Source organism: Mustela nigripes, chromosome 8, assembly GCF_022355385.1.
Source record: "Mustela nigripes isolate SB6536 chromosome 8, MUSNIG.SB6536, whole genome shotgun sequence".
Classification (NCBI taxonomy): Eukaryota; Metazoa; Chordata; class Mammalia; order Carnivora; family Mustelidae; genus Mustela; species Mustela nigripes.
This window is the reverse complement of record NC_081564.1, coordinates 10,014,610-10,034,498: the sequence shown is the minus strand read 5'-3', so window position 1 is coordinate 10,034,498 and position 19,889 is coordinate 10,014,610. Positions and strand designations below refer to the sequence as shown.

At 52.6% G+C, this 19,889-nt stretch overlaps 1 protein-coding gene across 1 annotated transcript in view; it reads right to left on the bottom strand.

The window, feature by feature from the left end:
- Positions 1–19,889, bottom strand: part of LOC132023746 (2'-5'-oligoadenylate synthase 3-like) — a 44,783-nt gene that overhangs the window by 15,373 nt on the left and 9,521 nt on the right. The window contains 11 exon segments of the mRNA XM_059409896.1: positions 716–986; positions 2,560–2,865; positions 11,740–11,887; positions 12,642–12,880; positions 13,188–13,363; positions 14,432–14,717; positions 16,052–16,225; positions 17,163–17,307; positions 17,736–17,986; positions 18,760–18,935; positions 19,251–19,533. Coding sequence (XP_059265879.1) covers positions 716–986; positions 2,560–2,865; positions 11,740–11,887; positions 12,642–12,880; positions 13,188–13,363; positions 14,432–14,717; positions 16,052–16,225; positions 17,163–17,307; positions 17,736–17,986; positions 18,760–18,935; positions 19,251–19,533 — 2,455 coding nt within the window.

The window sequence follows — 19,889 nt, the reverse complement described above, 5'->3', positions numbered from 1 at the left end:
CCATCCACCCATCCATCCATCCACCCATCCATCCATCCATCCATCCATCCACCCACCCATTCATCCATCCACCCTTCCATCCATCCATCTCTCCATCTATCCATCCACCCATCCATCCATCCATCCATCCATCCAACCAACCAACCATCCATTTGTCCAACCAGTTGCCCATGGAAGGGCAACCAGTTGCCTTGATGTTGACTTGGCCAGAAGGCAGACTCCAAATGCCTGCCCCAGCTGAACTTTTCCCAGATGTTTGCCCCATCCTCTTCCACTAATCAACATTTATTCTAGCCTAAATCCCCAGGGGTGGTATGTGGACCAGCACCAGCAGCAGGGCCCTGGATAGACATACAGAGTCCATGGCCCAGCCCCAATCTCCTGAATCAGAGTCTGCACTTTAACAAGGTTCCATGATGATTTGTGTGCATGTCATTATTTGAGAAACTCTGCTTTAGATTCTGGAATCTAGGACATTTTCTCCAAAGTCATTTAGGAGATGGGGCAAAAGTTCTAGAGAAGAGAGTAAGCCTAGGGCAGGAGGGACCCCCTCTCTTAAAGGGATGTGGCCCCTGGCTTTGGAACATACCAGTGGTGTCTATCCCATCCCCAGCCCCAAGGACCCCCATGGCTGTCTGACACCCCTTTCTTAGGCTTTGCTCTCTCAACACCCCTCTCCAGACCAGTGCCGTCCACACACCCAGGAACAACTCACCCAGAGCGTTGTAAGCAGGCAGCACCTTGAACGTGATGTTCTGCGATCTTGTGGACAGCTGGAAGGTGAGCCCACTGGGGGACTTCTGGACCTCCATTTTGGCTGGCATCTTTCTGGTGAACTGACACTCTGTCAGACACAGCCAGAGCTTGGTGAGGATTTCATCTCGTTTTTTTTCCTGATCCTGGAACTGTTCAAAGTCACTGACAAAGATGACAATCGTCCCATCGGAGTTGCCCCTCAACATGGTTTCCCTGCCATAGGAGCCGCCCTGCCAGTGACAGAGACACAGATGTGAGACTCTGGACCCTCCGGGGCCGCCAGATGCCCCAGCAGGCCTCAGTATTTCTCAAATCCAGCCAAAGCCACGAGTGTCACTAGAGTCTTAACATGGAGTGGCAGGTGTCCTTTTGTCCGCCCAAAGACCCGAACAAGGATGCCCGCCGCAGCACCTCTCACACGAGCCTCGGCGGGAGGCAGCTCAAGCAGCGGTCAGCAGGAGGACGGGCAAAGGTGAGGTCCTCGCACCCTGGGACACTACCCAGCGTCAAACCGATAAACACACGCTCACACAACAACGTACATTTCCTAAACAGGATGCGGTCCAAGAAGCCATGCAGTAAAGCTACACTGGGCAGGATTTCCTTCATATCCAGTAACCAGCCTGTCTGGTTTTCCCAGGACATTTCCGGTCTCAGCACAGAAAACCCTTCGGTCCCGGGCAGACCAGCACGGTGGGTCACCCCACAATTACGCAAAGTTAAAACAACAAACAAACAAACAAACAAACAAACAGCAAAATGAAACTAGGCTGTCAGAAGTCCAGAGAGTGTTAGGGGAGGACTAGGAGTCCCGGGGACTGGATGGAGGGTCCTGGGGCTCTTGGGGCTGGGAACGTTTCCTTTCTCCAACTGGGCATAGGTGACACAGGTGTGTTGTTTGTGGCAATCCATCGGGCTATACACTTAGATCTGTGCCCCTTTCCTATGTTTTATTTTCGTTAGGAAAAACTGAACCATACTGAGAGGCGGTGGTTCAGGGCGCGTGCAACCAAGCAGACTATGTGGGCTGAAAGCCTAGCTCTGCCTCCAGCTACTAAGTCACTTCCTTGTGCCTCAGTTTCCTCATTGGGGCCAAGGCCAAGGCATGCAAGGTATCCGGGCATCTTTACTGCCAGGGCTGCTGCGCACGCATGAGACAGATGCCAGGAGGCACGGTGCGTGTGGAGAAATGGGGCTCCGGGGCTGGCGGACCCCTAAGTCCCTACACTACAGTCCTGGCACTTTCCCCAGCACCTTTTCCTCCCCCTCAAGCCCCGGATCTTCAGTCTCAGCCCTGGGATTTGTACCCCCAGCACCAAACATTTCTACTTGGTAAGACCCACCCCTTCCTGCCATTGAGAAACCACAGAGCCATCTTGGGGTAGTTTCACTGCCATCTCCCAGCCTCAGTTACTGCTCCGTGACATGCGGACGTCAGAAACGATGACGCAGAGGAATCACAGCTCATTTACCAAGGACTAACTATGCCCCAGGCCCCATACTAAGAACATTATATGCTTAATCCTCATTACAGTCTGAATTTATTCTTCCTATCCCGTTTTTCAGACTCAGAGACTGAAGCACAGAGAGGTTAAGCAACCTGCCCTGGGGCGCACAGCAGTCAAGGCAGAGCGCTCCTACTCCTGGGCTCCATCACCTCCTTCGAGGGTGGGGAGGGCAAGTCGATGTCTTGGTCACCCAAAGCCTGTCACCCGGAAGGCACTCAGCACCACGTCACTCCTCCTTCCGATGGCCACGGAACCTCAGGGTCCCAGCAGCCCAGACCCCCAGCCTTCCACTCACTTTGACCACACTTATCGTGGGGGGCATCTGCTCCGTTTCCTGCAGGATGGCACAGATGGCGTTCACCGTGTCATGGATCTGTCTCTGGCACTCTTCATAGGGCCTCAGGGAGTTCTCAATCAGCTCGTCCAGCTTCTCAGGCTGCACGGAATACAGATGCGACCCCCAGATGCCCATTGCTCCTGCTGGCGGCCGTGGTGTCGGGGGACGGAAGCGAGAGGAGAAGGAGCCACTCCCTTGCCTGCAGACAGGAAACCAAAACTCACAATTGAGAACCAGGAAACTGCAAATGACCCGGGCGAGAGTCTAGAAACCGAAACTCACAGAATGCTCCCAGCTGACTTCCTTGTTGAGATTTCTGCCCACCCCCGCAGGGTGGGCGGCTGGTGGTCAGCTCCTCCCTGGGCCTCCTTTCTTTCTTTCTTTTTTTTTTTTTTTTAGATTTTATCAATGAAAGAGAGCCAGTGAGCAAGAGAGAGCATGAGCAGAGGGGAGAGGGAGAAGCAGGCTCTCTGTGGAGCAGGGAGCCTGATATGGGACTCGATCCCAGCACCCTGGGATCATGACTTGAGCCGAAGGCAGACGCTTAACCAACTGAGCCACCCAGGTGCCTCATCCCTTGTCCTTGTGCTTAAACAGACTCTGGAGCCCCCTTAGGGTGGCTTGGTCTATGCTAGCATGTCCTTGAGCACATTGTCTGCTCTATTTGTGCCTCAACTTGCCCATCTGTGAAATGACATAACAACGGTTCACCTTAGAACCGTTGTTCTAATTGTTGTAGGGTTCACCTTAGAATGGGGAGGAGGCACTTGGCAAATGCTATTTAAGAAGTTGTTAATCAAATCAGCTTTTGCGGGGGACTGAGGTCATCTCCCGGGGCTCTCTCCCTTCTCCGCTCGTTAAAAAACAAAAATCAGTGGCATAAATTTGAAGGTCTAATTGGCTTCATTAAGTGCTTCATAAATGGGGCAGCATCCGATCTAGAAAGTAGAAAGAGCTCCAGAGGTTGTTGCATGATGGTTTTCATCGGGAGGAGGACGGGGCAAGAAGCTGGTAACAGGAAAAGAGAGGACAGTTCAGACCCCTTTTGGGGGCCCAGGGACTGGGCTGGTCGCGTGTTGTTTATCCTGCAGATGACATCCCTAGTGTTCCTGGGGAGATCTCGGCTGACCCTTCAAAGGTCACATTCCAGGCATAGGTTAAAACTGCAATTAAGGGGGCGCCTGGGTGGTTCAGTGATTGAGCATCTGCCTTCGGCTCAGGTCATGATCCCAGGGTCCTGGGATCGAGTCCAGGGCCTGGGAAGTCTGAGTCCATGAGAGCAGCGAGGAGAAAGGGATCCAGAGAGGGGGGGACTGGTTTGCTTAGGGACACACAGAAAGGCAAAGTCTGAGCCAGACGCAGGTTCTAATTCTGCTGCTGGGTGATGTGGGACTCAAAGGCAGAAGGAAATGTAGATAAAATGAAACACCTTTGAATCTGCAGCCTGACAAGCTCTTGAGGAGGCAGGCGGAGTATGGAGTTCCTCTGGGAAACTCCCAACTGGCTCAATGCTAGTGCTTTGCTAGAGGGAAATGCACCTGAGCTTGACAACGGCAAGGCCTCCAGGATGCTGAGTCTTCTTCAGCATATGAAATCCTCCGGGGGACCCTGGGCTGGCTCAGTTGGATAGGCAGCTGCCTTGGTCTCAGGTTGTGATTTCAGGGTCCTGGAATGGAGCCCAGCATCGGGTTCCCAGCTCAAAGGGAGAGCCTGCTTCTCCCTCTCCCTCTGCCGCTCCCCCTGCTTGGGCTCTCTCACTCTCTCTCTCTTTCAAATTAAAAAAAAAATCTTTTAAAAGAAAGAAATTGGTTTGGAACTTGCCTTAGTTTTACTTTCCCGAACCCCAAAAAATATAATCAGTCACCCTTCACAATCCCAGGGCAGCCCCTCTTCCTGCCCGAGGTCCTGTCCCCGTGCTTTAATAAAACCACCTTTTTTTGCACCAACGACGTCACAAGAATCCTTTTTTGGTTGTTGGCTTCGGACCCCACCAAACACACCAACATCTCACAGCCACATCCCTGGGCACATAGAGGTCCCAGACTGGTCAGCAGGTGAGAGCGTCATCCCTGGACACATAGAGGTCCAGGACTGGTCAGCTTGCTTGTGGATACTTGTGGAGTCTCAGCACATGTTTGCCTGGCCCAGGAAGGGTGGGCCATGGGCCTAGGGTTGCACAGGTCAAAGGGGAGTCAGATGTTCAAGTCCATTCAGAGCTCTATGAAAAATGAAAACCCCCAGATGGCTCCCACTGGCTTTATCCGTCTAGCAATAAAAAATAATGCAGAAGGCAAAAATTCCCTGAGATGTGGGAAAAACAGGGCCCTTCTCTGCTGTGATGATTAATTTTGTGTGTCAGCTTGGCTGGGCCATGGCACCCAGATATTTAGTCAAACCTTATTCTAGATCCTTCTGTGAAGGTTTTTTTTTTTGTGTGTGTGTGTTTTCTTTTCCCCATAAGATTAACATTTTAATCAGTAGACTTTGCATAAAGCAGAAGACTTTTCATTACATGGGTGGGCCTCGTCCAATCAGTTGAAGGCCTTCATAGATAAAAGACTGCCCTCTCCTGGGGAAGAAGAAAATTCACCAGCAGGTGGCCTTCAGACTCAAGCTGCAACAACAACTTCTCTCTGGGTCTCCAGCCTCCCCCCGATGGAATTTGGACTTGCTAGCGTTCACGACAGCCAGAGCCATTCCTGAATTGAATCTCCACACTGCACTGGTCCTGTTTCTCTAGAGAATCTTAACTATCACATCCACTCTGCAAGTGCCTCTCCTTGTCCTTAGGACTGTTCATGCCACATCTAGAGGTAGGCTGGTCAGGGATCAGCAGGCTCCTTTTCTAGAGGAGGACAGGAAGGCGGGCAGAGTGAGATGGGAAATCCCACAGCTCGTCGGTTGTCTGGTTAGGCTCTCACTCCGCAGGACCTGATTCCAAAGTCCAAGCTTTATTATTATTTTTTAAAAATTTTATTTTGAAATAATTTGAAACCCTGAGAAAATGTGCAAGATGCGTATAAAGAAATCCCTTATGCCCTTCCCCCACAATATTCAGCACATCGGTTCCTCATTCTCTCCACATGGACATCTTACCGGTATCACACAGTCTGGTTTGAGTGCGTGTTGCAGATATTGGGCCCGGTTTTTCCTATTTTCTTAAATATTTTATTTATTTATTTGAGAAAGAGAATGAGAGACAGAGCACAAGCTGGGGGGAGAAGCAGAGGGAGAAGCAGACCCAGACTTGGGGCTCGATCCCAGGACCCTGGGATCATGACCTGAGCTGAAGGCAGATGCTCAACCAAGTGAGCCACCCAGGCGCCCCATCTCTCTCTTTTTTAAAATAGACTTTGTATTTTCATTTATTTATTTATTTATTTTTAAAGATTTTGTTTATTTGACAGAGAGAGAGAGAGCGCGCACAAATAGGCAGAGAGGCAGGCAGAGAGGGAGAAGCAGGCTCCCTGGGAGCAGAGAGCCCGATGTGGGGCCCGATCCCAGGACCCTGAGATCATGACCTAAGCCGAAGGCAGAGGCTTTAACCCACTGAGCCACCGAGGCGTCCCTAGACTTTGTATTTCAAAATAAAGTTAAGCAGAAGGAAGGCCCAGAGATTTCCTAGAGACCCACTGCCCCCCTACACACAACTTCCACCACTATCAACACCACCCCCACCTCAACTGGAATGTTTGTTTGAACCAATGAACCTATGTTTACATGTCAGTGTTGCCCAGACCTAGTTCCTCTTAAATATTTCAATATGTATTCCCTAAACATATGGATATCTTGTTACATAAACACAGAGCAGTGATGTGATTTAGAATTTTAAGACTGATACGATGTTATCCTTTCTCATAGCACGTATAAAGAATAGATCCTTATATTCAAATTTTAATAGTTATCCTAGTACTGATCTTCACATCCTCCTCCGCCCGCCGTCCTCACCGCACTCCAGGATTGCATGGAGTTGTCATGGGTCCCAGACGGGACTCCTGGGAAGCGCTGGAGAAGGGACAGTGTCATTTGGGGGGAAAGTTCCCTGTGTCCTAATTATCTGTCTTCGAAGTATCTTGATGATGCACATTGAGTAGCTCCCTGGTTTGTGACCCATTTAGTCTGCTCCTAGGGATGCCCTATTTTACAACCAGCTCTTTAACTCTCTGGGGCTCAGGGCCTGCTGGCTGCCCCCTCAGCCCTACCTCTCACAGGAGGATTGTGTCCACTTGACGGGTCAGTATTGTCTCGTGGCTGATGTCAGTTCAAGGTCCCCCCCATCCCCAGCGCTATTCGGAGGACCGTGACGATATCTTCTATGGAGGGGGCCCCTCGAGTTTCCTACTGAGGCCGGCTCTGCTCACTGGCCTGTTCCTCCTGGCCTCGGTGAAGGTGTCTTCTCTGCTTTTCCATGGGTGATGATTTGGTGGCTCTTCTGGCCTTATGTGACATACCCAGCCCCCGCATGCCCACCTCCCTGACCTTTGAGCCTCATCACCCCCATCCTTCAGGCAATATTGTCACTGAGCTCTCACCCAGCTCTGCTTTTATTCACCTTTTCCATTTTTCTAGAAGCTTTGCTAGCAGCGAGCTTGCCCTTTCTCCGGGGCTCCTGGCCAGGGTATGAAGTCCTCAGTTCCACATGGGACTTCCAAATCAATAAACTCTTCCTCATCCGGTCTTACACAGGGTGCTCCCTTGGTCAGTGGACCCTGGGGTCCACTCCGACTCACACCCACCTGGCTTTTCTTGGTAGGCGCTGGCTGGGTTTTCCGGCTGTTTGGGGTACAGGTCCATCCGTCCCTTATTCAGCTCAGCATCCCTGGCTGGGCTGTTCTGGGACTTCACCCCAGTTCTAGGACCACTGGGCAGGAGGGGACATAGGTGCAGTTCACAGGGCAGGGGGATGATTTATAGAAGAGGGGCATCTGCAGGGTCTTCTTGTAAGGCGGGAGGTGCTAGCTTTTAACGGGAGGGGAGAAGCTCTGAGGGTTCAGAGGAATCTGGGGAGTCCAGATGTTCAGGGTCTCCAGCCCTTATGTCTCCGGGCTGCGTGTCAAGATTCCCATTCTTTCCCAAGCAGGATCCTGACCTTAGTTAGCAGACCCGATTACCCGCTAGGGGGCGCTATCATCAAAACGACAGCCAATAGCAGGTGTTGGGGGAAGATACGGAGAAGCCCCCCTCACTGCTGGAGGCGGGGTGAGTGGCACAGAGCCAGGGGACTCATTAGGGTGGGTCGTCACCGTTAAGCCTGGAGTTATCCTACAAGCCAGCGATTCCACTCCTGGCTAGATACACCCAAGAGAAAAATACATGTTTGCGTAAAATCCCATGTCATCATTCATAAAGGCCAAAACGTGGAAACAGTCCAAATGCCCACCAGGGACGACTGGGTAAACCGGGCGTGGTCTCTCCACCCAGTGGAATATCGTCCAGTAGCAATAAGGGGGGACCAGGGACGTAGAAGCTCCCACACCAGGCGGACGGACCTTGAGCATGTGCTGCTAAGTGAAAGAAGCCGGACACAAAAGGACAAATACCGTGTCATTTCATTTGTAGGAAGTGTCGATGATAGAGTCAGGAAGCAGATGAGTGGGTGGCCAGGGATTGGGTGGGGAGGGGCCACGGGAATGCCCAGTGAGTTCTGATGGATTTCAGGTTTCCCTTGGGGCTGGTGAGAATGTTCTAGAATCAGGATATAGGATGCCCCTTGTGACATGGCTCACCTGGTGAGTATCCTAAATGCGAACTTTGGGACTATCCCCAAACCGCTGTGCTGTTCCCTTTATAAATCAAGATTCACGGTGTGTGAATTACATGTCAAGGATGATTTTTTTAAAAATTAAGAATTAAATTAAAACATTAAAAAATAAATAAACCTGACACTTTCTTTGGAGTCTTGCTTTGTGCACGTGCTGCCCTTCTGGACCGGGTCCTCATTCTCCCCCACTCTCCAGCCTCAGGAGATGGAGCCTCTGTGAGCTACAGGGGAGGCCCCCTGGCTCTGCAGGGCTCACAATGGCTGATTGATCAAATTTAGCTTTTCGTTGTTTTTTATCCCCTAAGTCTTCCTAGTAAGGTGTTGTTTTTTGTTTTGTTTTTTTTTTTTAGATTTTTATTTTTATTTATTTGACAGAAATTACAAGTAGGCAGAGAGGCAGTCAGAGAGAGGAGGAAGCAGGCTCCCTGCTGAGCAGAGAGCCCGGCTCGATCCCAGGACCTTGGGATCATGACCTGAGCCAAAGGCAGAGGCTTTAACCCACTGAGCCACCCAGGCGTCCCAAGGTGTTTTTTTTTTTTTAATTAATATATAATGTATTATTTGCTTCAGGGGTACAGGTCTGTGAATCATCAGTCTTACACAGTTCATAGCACTCACCATAGCACATAACCTCCCCAAGATTTTATTTATTTATTTGAGAGAGACAGAACAGAGAACACGAGCAGGAGGAGCTGCAGAGGAAGAGGGAGAAGGGGAGAGGCAGACTCCTGGGTGAGCAGACAGCCCGATGCGGGGCTCGATCCCAGGACCCCAAGATCATGACCTGAGCCGAAGGCAGACGCTTAACCGACTGAGACACCCAGGTGTCCCCTCCCCCAGTAAGTTTTAATACTGCCTGGGCTACTCTCTCCTCAGAGCTCTTTTTTCCTGCATCATCTGAACTTTCCTTGCACGTGTATGTTTCCTTGAGACCTTCAGTTCCAGAGACAAGCGCTTGTGGGCATTTTGGGGAGTATCTCTAGGATCATTAAATGTAGAAATCAAGTTGGTACTGATATCTAAGGTTATGGCTAAGCCCTCGAAAGTCATGGTGGGGTCACTATGTCAATATCAGGGTGCTCATTGTCAAAGACCAAGGAGCTAAAGTAGAATAAATCCCCGCAGGGATTAGCCCAGCTCAGGTGACGGACAGGTTCTCCTTACCTCCTGCCTACTGGGGCTACCTCAATTTCCACCATCTCACAACTCCCCTCATTCAAGAGCCATTTTGTTGGGGGGGGGGAGCTAGAGTTCATGCCATGAAGATGGGAATTACCCAATTGAGACCCGTCACTGGTTCCACCCAGGACGAGCAAGGTCAAGGCCAGGTCCTCACCTGCTGATGCATGCTTGGCAGGGCAGGTGTCAGTCTTGAGGCCCACAAGCATCAGTCTTGAGCTCTGGGGACTGGTTTGTGCCCTCAAACCAGATGGGGGTGCACAGGAGGTGCTGGTGGGCTTGGCCTCTGAGACTTCCCTATAGTACCATGAGCAGCAGAGGAACTGCTCTTGGGCACAGTCTCCCTCCCAGAGAGCAGAGGAGGGATGCTCTACTTTGTTAGAGCATACCCAGGCACAGGCCATGGGGAGTCAGGCTCGCTGAGACCCGTGGGGGGGGGGTACGCAGGGGATGCGTTGGGGCTCCTTCCCTTCTGTCTCCTCCTGCTCCTCCCCCTGAGATGGACCACCACCTGCTCACCTGCTCACCCACCCAACAGACATTCACAGTGCATCTGCTGGGGCTGCCATCCCTGACTCGGGCTGTCGGCACTGGGCATCTGCTCCTCCCTGTGCTACAGTGGGTGGGAGACTCAAGCCCCCTCCAGTCTGCCCCATTGTCCGAGTTCTGGCTGTAATCTAGACAGGTCTGATGGAGGTGGACCGGAGGCATCTTCCTGCCATGCTGGAGGCCAGCAAGCCCTGAGCGATGCCTGTGACCACTAGAGTCCATGTTCTGGGTCTGGCCCCCCACTTTGTGGGTGTGAGTGTCAGCGGCCGCAGTGGCCTCCTGACCTCTGTTTCAACCACGTTGGTCTAATCTTGACACCAACAGTCTGGTCGCGGTCCCCGCTCTCCGCTCCTCCAGACCACCCAGAGATTTAGATGGAAGCCCTTTCTGCTTACGATTCTTGGGCTGTCTTGTTTTCCGTGCTGAGCCGTGACAAAGAGGGACACTGTTGCTGGCCCAGGGGTCAGGAGTGCCCCTTGCACGGACCCGGTGCCTTTGCTCAGAGATCACAGAGAAGCAGGCTGAGCACTGTCATTGGTGCACTGGTTCACGTCCAGGCTCTGGGGAAGGAGAATCCAGGACGGCAAACAGGGCATGGTCTCGGGATGCGCACGCAGGGAATGAGTGCAGCAGGAAGGGGCAAGAAAATCAGGCTCTGGTGAAAAGGCAGTCAAGCATCCCTTGAGAGGGGCTGCATGGTACACGTGCCCCACTCCGTGTGTGACAGATAAAACTAGCCCACATAGCATGCTCTCCTGCCAGCGGCTGAGCTCAGAGAGCAACTCAGGAGCTTAGTCATACACTGCAGGCCCATGAGCACCTTATTCCTGCATCCAGGCCAGACATTGCTAATCAATCACAGCACCACGCTGTGACTTTGCTGGGTCCATGGCAGACATCACTAGTTGATTAGGTCACTCTTCCCAGGTATGTATCCATTCTTCAGAATCCTCCAGGACACAGGGTTCCAGGCAGCCACTAGCAAGGGACTGTGGCCGACAAAAGGCATGAAGACTGTCCTCTCTGTGAGAAGCTGTTGGACTGGGGAAGAAGGAGAGGCCACTGGCAGGACAGGGAGGGGTTTCAGCAGCAGACATGAGATGGTGTGGACAGGCACAGAAGTCAGGAAGGAGGAGGACACTCTTAGCGGGGGCTGTGTGGTATGCAACCATCGCTGTCCGAGAGCAGAGGCATGGCAGGGAGGCTGGGAACCCAGGCTGCTGCCAGCCCACAGACCCACAGGTATCAGGTGGGTAGGCTGCACAGAGTAGGAGGAGAGCACGGAGTGGGGAGGCTGGACGGAGAGGCTGGATTAGTCTCTCTCTCTCTCTCTCTCTCTCTCACACACACACACACACACATCTGGTAGGTGTCCCTGAGTTTCCTCATGCCAAGGGCTGGTGTCCTTCCGTCCATCTGGTACAAACATGGACTCTGGCCTTCACAAAGCAGCCTGGGGGAAGGTGGCAGAAGAAGCTGGTTAGCCCTAACCTTCCGGGTGAAGCCGAGACCACAGGGACAGCCATCGTACAGGGCAGGGGGTGCACGTGGGGCCACGGTGAGGCCTGCCCTTCTGCCCGGAGTCCTGGCCCGCCCTGAGCACGCTGCCCCCAGTGAAGCCTGCCCCTGCTGCTCCACTGCTCTCTTACCTTCACTGGCCATGGTCGGATGGGGGTGCCGTCCCTGCTCATGCAGCACAGGGCAGACATGCAGGCAGCGGCTTCCTCGGCCAGCAGGTCCCAGCGGGCATTGTGGCTGAGATTGCCTGTCGGGTCAGCCGGATCCAGGATGATGGGCCTGCAATTGCCATTAGGGTCAGGCTTATTCCTGGTCACATCCGGGTGTCTCCTGAGAGATTGGTTGGACTAGTCCCCTCCCTCAGCCAGCACTCTGCACTCTGCACGGGCCACTTCTCCCATCTGCATCCAAGGCAGACATCACTAATCGATCACTGTGTTCATCTGGGCCACACCCTGGCAGCAGGTAGTTGGCATCTGTAACTGATCATGGCACCGGTCCTATCACCCTCCCTTCCTACATCTGTGGCAGATGGCACCACCTCAGAGTCTTTTTCAGCACACCATGCTAAGTTACCCACGGGCTGGAGGTGTGAAAGCATCTCTGCTCTCTCTGCACCATTTGAGAGGGAGGCAAAATCCCAAAGAATAAGGCATGCCTACATGACCTGGTGGGTTCCCACGTAGGGCTGGCAGATTTAACAAATACAAGCTGAGGGTGCCCAGTTAAATTTGAGTTTTGGATAAACATAAGTCTATCCCCAATGCTGCATGGGATATATTTATCCTAAAAAGTGATTCCTTGTTTATCTGAAATTCGTACTTGACTTGGAGCCTTGTATTTCATCTGGCAACCCTATTTACGGGGGACGAGGAAACGGACTGCCTGTCTCCCAGCCGCTAAGGGGATCCCTGTTAGAAAGGAGCTCAGTCTTAGGAAGAGGATTTTACTCTCCCTGCTCTGTGCCCTCCGGATGTGGGAGAATGAGCTACCCCATCTCTGAGACCCTGTGATGGGGAGAGAGGACCAGAACCTGGGCTGCCGAAGCTGCCGGTTCAGGAAGTCTCTGACAGTCTTGTCCTTGTCGTTGTAGTTGACGGTCCAGTAGACACAGAGTTGGTGGTACTGGCTGACCAGCTCTAGGACAGTGCGGAAGCCCTGCGCCATGTTGAACTGGGGGTCCCGACCGCCCTGCTCCCAGGCGTACACCGTCAGGAGCTCCAGCCCGTGCTGGGGGGGCAGGGAGCCTCTCCCCTTGGGCATCTTGTTGCACTGGGGGAAAAGGGGAAAGAGGATGTGTTGGTTCACACTGGCAACGAAGAGGAGCAGGAGGGACCCTTCCAGAGCTGACAAGCCCAGCTTGGAGCACCGCCACGTGTCAGACGCCTGGCTGTGCATTATCCCTTCAAGTCCTGTGACGTAGTAGTGACACCAGCCCAATTTTCCAGATAAGCTAACTAAGGTCCCCCGGGCTGGGGAGTACCGCTCCTTCTGCTCCACCAATCCAGGGGTCTGGCCCCTGCCCCCACCCAGGACCTCGATGGGAAGGTTGGTGGGGGGTGGGGTCCTCGCGCCACACCTGCCGGTACCAGTATTTCACCAGTCGGATCAGACTCTTGAGCTTGGTGGGCCGAGAGATGATAAAGTTCCGCTGCAGCTCCGTGAAGCAGGTGGAGAACTCGCCCGCGTGGTTGTAGCTGTGGATGAGGTCGACGTAGACTTGAGATGGGGGCCTGTAGCCGGGGACCAGCTGGCCTGGAGAAAGGGAGGAGGCCACCATCCGCTCATTCCCCAGAGTCCTGCTGGGGCCAACTGAGCAAGGACGTCCAGGACCTCCTACTTGGGCATCTCCCTAATGGCTGGGCTGGGACCCTCTGGGGGGCGGCGGGGAGTCCCAGGGTGATTTTAGCTGGAGCACAGACATGGCATGACCCAGCATTAAAAGATCTTATTTTCCTTCCTGTCCCCTTTCAACCCTTCCGTTTAGCTATCATGAGGAGAGTCTTGGCTGGGAGCTAACACATCCCTAAAGGCTCTTGGATGCTTGTTCATGCGTCTCTAACTAAGGGAGAGCCTCAATCTTAGAGCTTCTGGTAGGACTGCATGCGGCGAGCTGACAGTCATCCTCTGGTTTCATTGCCCTTAAAGGCATTCCTTGACATTCAGACTCCTGCTTTCTAGAGAACCGTGTAGCTTTGAATGCTTTTCAAATGCTTTTCAATGCTTTTCCCTTCCTTGTCACTTGCTTTCCCAACCTCGGGAACCAAATACATTCAGATACAGGGGACGTCCTCCTGCCAACTTGCCGAGGCAAACTCAGAACTGAACCGATACTAAGAGATCTGTGTCTGTTTTGTTCAGGGCTTTATCCTCAGTGCCTGGAGAATGCTGGGCACATACTCAGCACATTTAGAGAACTCATGGATCCTACGGGGCCATGGCAGGTGGAGGAGATGGTGCACAGGTATGTAAAGACGGGATGCAGGGCGTCACCCCGATACCTGCATCATCAGGTGAAGGAAGAGCTTGGTGCCCGAGGCAGGGAAGTCCCTCACTCAAGGTCAAGCACCATGTCAGTGCAACTGCTGACTCTAGAATCTAGCCCAGAGCCACCATGAGGCCACCTAACACTGTTGCATGAATTCGAGAAAGGTGTCCTTTTCTCTAGATACTCTGCAGGAGGGTGATGATAAACATGCCTATGTATAAGGCCTATGCTGTGAGCAGGTGTGCTCTGGTTGTGCAGTGCACCACCCCGAATACCGTCCCCAGCAGCCCAGCCTCCGTTTTTCCCCTTCTCAAGACTATGCCTGGGTACCTCACCTAAGGCGTCAAAGGCTGGCAGCACATCAAAGTCCACACTCTGATCCAGCATCGTCTGGGACCTCAAGGAGAAGCTCAGCACGCGGGGATTCTCCCACTTGGGGATCTCGAACTTCACCTCGAACTGCATCTCCTGCTGACATGCCTCCAGCTGGGCTCGGATCTCTGAGATGACCTCAGTCCGCTTGGTGCCCTGCTCGGTGAACTGGCTGAAGCAGTTGAGGAATACCACTAGATCCGCATCCGAGCGGCCTCGCAGAGCCGTGCCTTTGGCTAAAGAGCCACCCTGGGGAGGACACAGAGGTGGCCTGACCCTGAAGGGCTCCTGCTAGAGCCTGTGGGTCAGAAACTTGCTGTGTGACCTCGGACAAGTCACCTAACCTCTCTGTTTTACCTCTTTCATATGGGGTTAATATCCAGTATGATTATGAGGAAAAGAAAAGTGTAAGGCAGAAGTTTAAACCTTTCAACAAATGTAAACTTTCTCATCCCATCAAGTTTGGGGGCTGGGAGATATTTGAGTGTTTTTTTTCTTTTTTCTTTTTGGCCTGTGGCTCTCAAGCCTATCTGCATCAGGAGAGGTTTGTTTTTTGTTTTTTGTTTTTTGTTTTTGTTGTTGTTGTTGTTTTTTAAAAAAAACGACTGATGTCTGGCTCCTATGCCCCGGAGACTGTGATTTCATTGGCCTGGGAGGGAGACTGAGTATCAGTATAATTTTTTAAGTGGCTCTAAGTGAGGCCATGGTGGACAACCAGTGAACCAGGTTATCATCTTCAAGTATTATGGACGAGAAAGATAAGGATCAGAGAGGGGAAGGTATTTGCCTGAGGTCACAAAGCAAATCACCAAGGACTTTTCATTGACTGACTCCATGCTGACCATCTTCTGGAGCTGACCTGGGTCTCACTTGTAACTTCAGTTGTGGGCTGAGGTTGTATCTGATATAGTGGATAACGTGACTTCTTAACACAGAGCATCCCTTCTGTCTTCTGGGATCACCATCCCGGTTTTCTCTGGGGAATCACTCCTCCCCCACATTCAGGTCCATGTGGAGAGGACTCCATCATATGAGCCAGGCTTGGCCAGTCAGAGCATGTCTCCCTGGCCCCATGGATTAGTTTGGGGATGGGTATAAATCCCAGTCAGGCCAATGAGACTCAATTCCAAGACTTCTATTTGAACTTTAAGAAAATAGAATTCCCTTTTCTGGAAGTTTAGAGATCCCAAGGACCATCATATGGAAAGGGCCTGTCCAAAACAGAAGATGGCAGAGCCAAGAGCTGGGATGAAAAGCTGAGTCCTGATGACCCTGCATGGGCTTCTAGATCGAACTGTACCTGATAGTAGCTCCACTCCAGGGCTTTCCATTTGCATCAGCTAATATATATTTTTTTGTTCCTCCTTTTGAGTTAGTTGTCACGAGCAATCAAAAGAGATGTGCTGGACATGTCTGGGTCCTTTCTCTGCCATCCACCCCCAACCACATTCTGGTTTCTCTTCTAGGCTTGGCCTTGTGCTGATTGTCGTAAGGACGATAGAACTGGGTCAGGCCAGGCCCTGGTCTAGGAAAGATCACCAGCCTGCAGGACCCTCCTTGCCAACAGCTCTCCGGGGACTTACCTTGACCACCTTGAGCACTTTGATGGCAGAATTCCGGAAGCAGTTTTCCCTCAGGAATGAGCAGATGGCATCGACAGCCTTGTTCACCTGAGCCAAGAACTGGCGGTTCGGCTGGAGAAATTCACTGATGTACTTGTCAAGGTCCCCAGCTGGGGTTTGGTAAAGGAGAGCAGGCTATGGAAAGAATCCGGGTAGGGCCAGCTTGAGGCAGGATTCCCTGTGACTGTCCTGGCCCTAACTCTTGATATCCTAAGCGGATGAGACTCGCACTATCTCCCGTAACCTTTTACTATCTCAGCTGGTTGGTAGGTCTCTGTGGTAGCATCTGCAGGACCTGAGTTCAAGTTCTGGATCCACCACCAACACACAGCCTTGGTGTCCCCACTTTATTTATTTATTTTTAAAGATTTTATTTATTTATTTGACAGGCAGAGATCACAAGTAAGCAGAGAGGCAGGCGGGGGCGCGGAGTAGGCTCCCTGCTGAGCAGAGATTTCCCATTGCGGGGCTCGATCTCAGGACGCTGAGATCATAACCTGAGCCAAAGGCAGAGGCTTCACCCACTGAGCCACCCAGTCACCTGGTCTCCCCACTTTAAATGGGGGTAAGAACAAGATCCATGCCTCATGGGTTGAATTGAGTATTAGGCACTGGTTATGAGATTCTGCTGAACAACAGCAAATGCGATAAACTCACGTCCCTTTGGGAGCTGGCTATCATCTTAAGTGGGGTTCCCTAGAAGCAGAGCCCGTGATGGGGATTCCTGTGCATGGATTAACTGGGGGTAGTTTCTGCAGGAGAAGGGGGGTGAGGGAAGTAGAAGAGGGCCAGGGAAGGAGCTAAGTAAGGCTCCAGCTGGAGAAAGCTTCTGTTGATCCGCCGGGAACACTGGACTAAGAATTACAGAGCTGGCCTCACCTTCAAACAAGGGTGGGCCTTTTGTATCCCATGTCACTCACGCATTGGCTGGGGCCAAACCACCTATGTCTCAGTGGCAAGGCATCATCAGTGACCTCTCCCAGCCGCTGGGGATGTGTGCCCCAGCTGGGAAAGGGCAATCTGGGAAGGGAGTGCCCAACACCATCCGCCACTCCAGGGACTCCCCTCTTACCATCACATCCCAGGGCTGCACAGATGTCCCTTTTCCACTCCTAAAGCAAACCCGTGTCTCCAGAGCTGCTGCTTCCTGGGCCAACAGCTCCCAGCTGCCCTGGCCCACATTCCAGGTGGGGTCGGCAGGATCCAGGACCAGGGGCCTGGGGGCAGAGTGGGCGGGCAGGCAGGTGGGGAAGTTGGGAATCAGTGAAGGAGCAGGGAGGTGGGAGAGACTGAGGGAGGGTGTGGGAGCCGGGGAGGAGAAGAGTGTCAGGACCTTAGGGCTGGCCCAGTCTCTCTTAAGCACGGTAGTAGGGTTCCTGCCTGGCCACCTCGGTCAGGAAGGTGCTGGGTGGTCCCTTAATCAGAAATGGTATTTTATAGTGTTAATGAAACTGGCCTTGGCTGCTTTGGGGGCTCCTTATGTCCATGCTTCCTCAGGAAAGAGTTCGGAAGGAAGCACAGTGACAAGTGGGGCTGGGGCACCCAGGTCCCACCCTGGACCCCCTCCTGGACACAATGACTCCAGGGCGACAATGGCGGAGGTGAAGGATGATGGACGGAAGGCAGTGGGGAAGTGGGTCTGCACCTCTTTTTCTGAAGCTGGCCAAGAAGGTGTGTTCTGATAGCCGGGTCCTCAAAGCTATAGTTGACCGTCCAGTAGACACAGAGCTGCTGGTGCTGCTGGACAAGTCCTAGGACGGTCTTTAGGCCTTCGGCCGTTTTGAAAGAATCTTTCCCGCAGCCTTGCTCCCAGGCGAAGATGGTCAGGAGCTCCAGGGCATAGACTGGGGGCAGAGAGGCAAGGGCTGGCTGCTGTCCTTTGTTCTGAGCTGCCACCTATGTCACCCAAAGCCAATCAAAGAATGAGTGGACACGAGCATCTTACTATGTGCTAAGCATGGCCCCAGGGACTTGGAGAGGGAGGGGTAAAACAAACAAAGCCACGTTAAAAATGGAACCCTTCTGATTTTACAGGTGGATAAATTGAGGTCTGGAGGTGGGGGAGTGACTTGTCCAAGGTCACATAGTGACCTAAGACTAAGAATCTCAGACTTGGTCTTTGCCCGGAGGTTCTCCCCAAAGGGTGTAAAGGCATAGGGGCTGCAATATCTTCAGCTTGGGATGCCAACATCTGTCACCATAGTGATGTAAGCAGCAGTGGATGCTCAGTAGGTGTTTGATGAATGAGCACATGACCGAGGGCTTTCAGAGAAGTGTTAGGTGGGGCCGCTCTGGAAGATGCTCAGGGGTTATTTAATACAACTTGCACAGAGGACAGTGATGGTGGAACAGCATAAGCTAGGGCTTGGGGGGAGGGAGGAAGGGAGAGCATAGCAATGGGAAGAGCGAGGAGAAACTGATCAGCTAGAGAGGGATGGTGAACCCAGTCACAAGAAACAAGCACTGGGGGTCTGATGGAGAAAAGACTTCCTCTTAGAGATGGGCTTCCGGTCTGGGCAGGAAGTGGAGGAGGTGGTTCTTCTACTGGGGATGGCCAATAAGAAGCGAAGGAAGGGAGAAGTCTGCCCAGGAGAGGATCTGATTGGCTGAAGCAGCTGCCATAACAGCAGCGGTGTCCCGAGTGGAGCAAGGGGGTCTGGCAGCCTCACCTGATGGTACCAGTGCTTCACCAGCAGGATCAGGTTCTTCAGCTTGGCCGGCCGAGTGTTCACAAAGTTCCTCCGCAGCTCTGAGAAGCAGGCCGCGTGCTCGCCGCCCTGGCAGCTGCTGTTGAGGAGGGTCGAGTAGACCTGGGGCGCGGGTTTGGCGCCAGAGCAGAGCTGCCCTGTGGAAATTTGAAACACTCTGAGGGCAGAGCTCTAACGAAGACATCTGCATGTCCCAACCCAGCCACTCACCAGCCTTTATTAACATTTGAACGTTGATTACATAGCACTGCAATCAACAATACACAATGTACAACAGAACAGCAATCGGGACTCTTTTTTTAAGCACCAAATACATGCCGGGTGCTTTTTAGTAATTTTCACTAATGCACCCAATAACTCTGCAAAGTGGGGGATCTTGACTCCAGACAAGCTATGTAGCATAGCGGGTAAGGGAATTAGTTTCCAAGGCACAAGCTGGAGGCAACCCTCACCCACGGCGTCAAAGACGGGCAGCATGGTCACATCCATCCAGCTTTCTAGGGCCGTGGACACCAGGTGGAACTGCAAAGCCCCAGGCACGGTCTGCTCAGGAAACTGGAGGCTCAGGCCAGGGACTGGGTCCTGCCACCCAGATTCCAGCTGTGCCCGCATCTCACTAAGGATCTGTGGGCGGCAGGTGCTTTGGTCCTTGTAGTCGTTGAAGCAGTTGAAGAAAATGACAAGTTCGGCATCGCAGCCACCCCTCAGGTCTGTGCCCCGGCCAAAGGAGCCCCCCTGCAGAGGAAGGACCATCTCAGACCCGCGAGTTTCCCTGAGCTCAGGGGTCAGACTCTGACCCCAACTGCTGGCCCCTATCTGTGGCCCAGACATGACTGGCTCACTGAGGCCAGGACTGGGGACACCACGACAGAGGCAGGCTGCACGAGGGCTGCGACCTCTGACTCCTGGAAGCCTGGTAGAGTCTGACTACACCTGTCTGCACCTGTCCTCTGACCCCCGGACCCTGCACAAAAGCAGACCAATGTGCAGCAACAGATAACAGAGGGCGCGGTGCAGTATTAAAGATTTTAGCCAAACATCTGCAGCACATACTGATTGCACATTTGGATCACCAGTTGCAAATTGAGGTT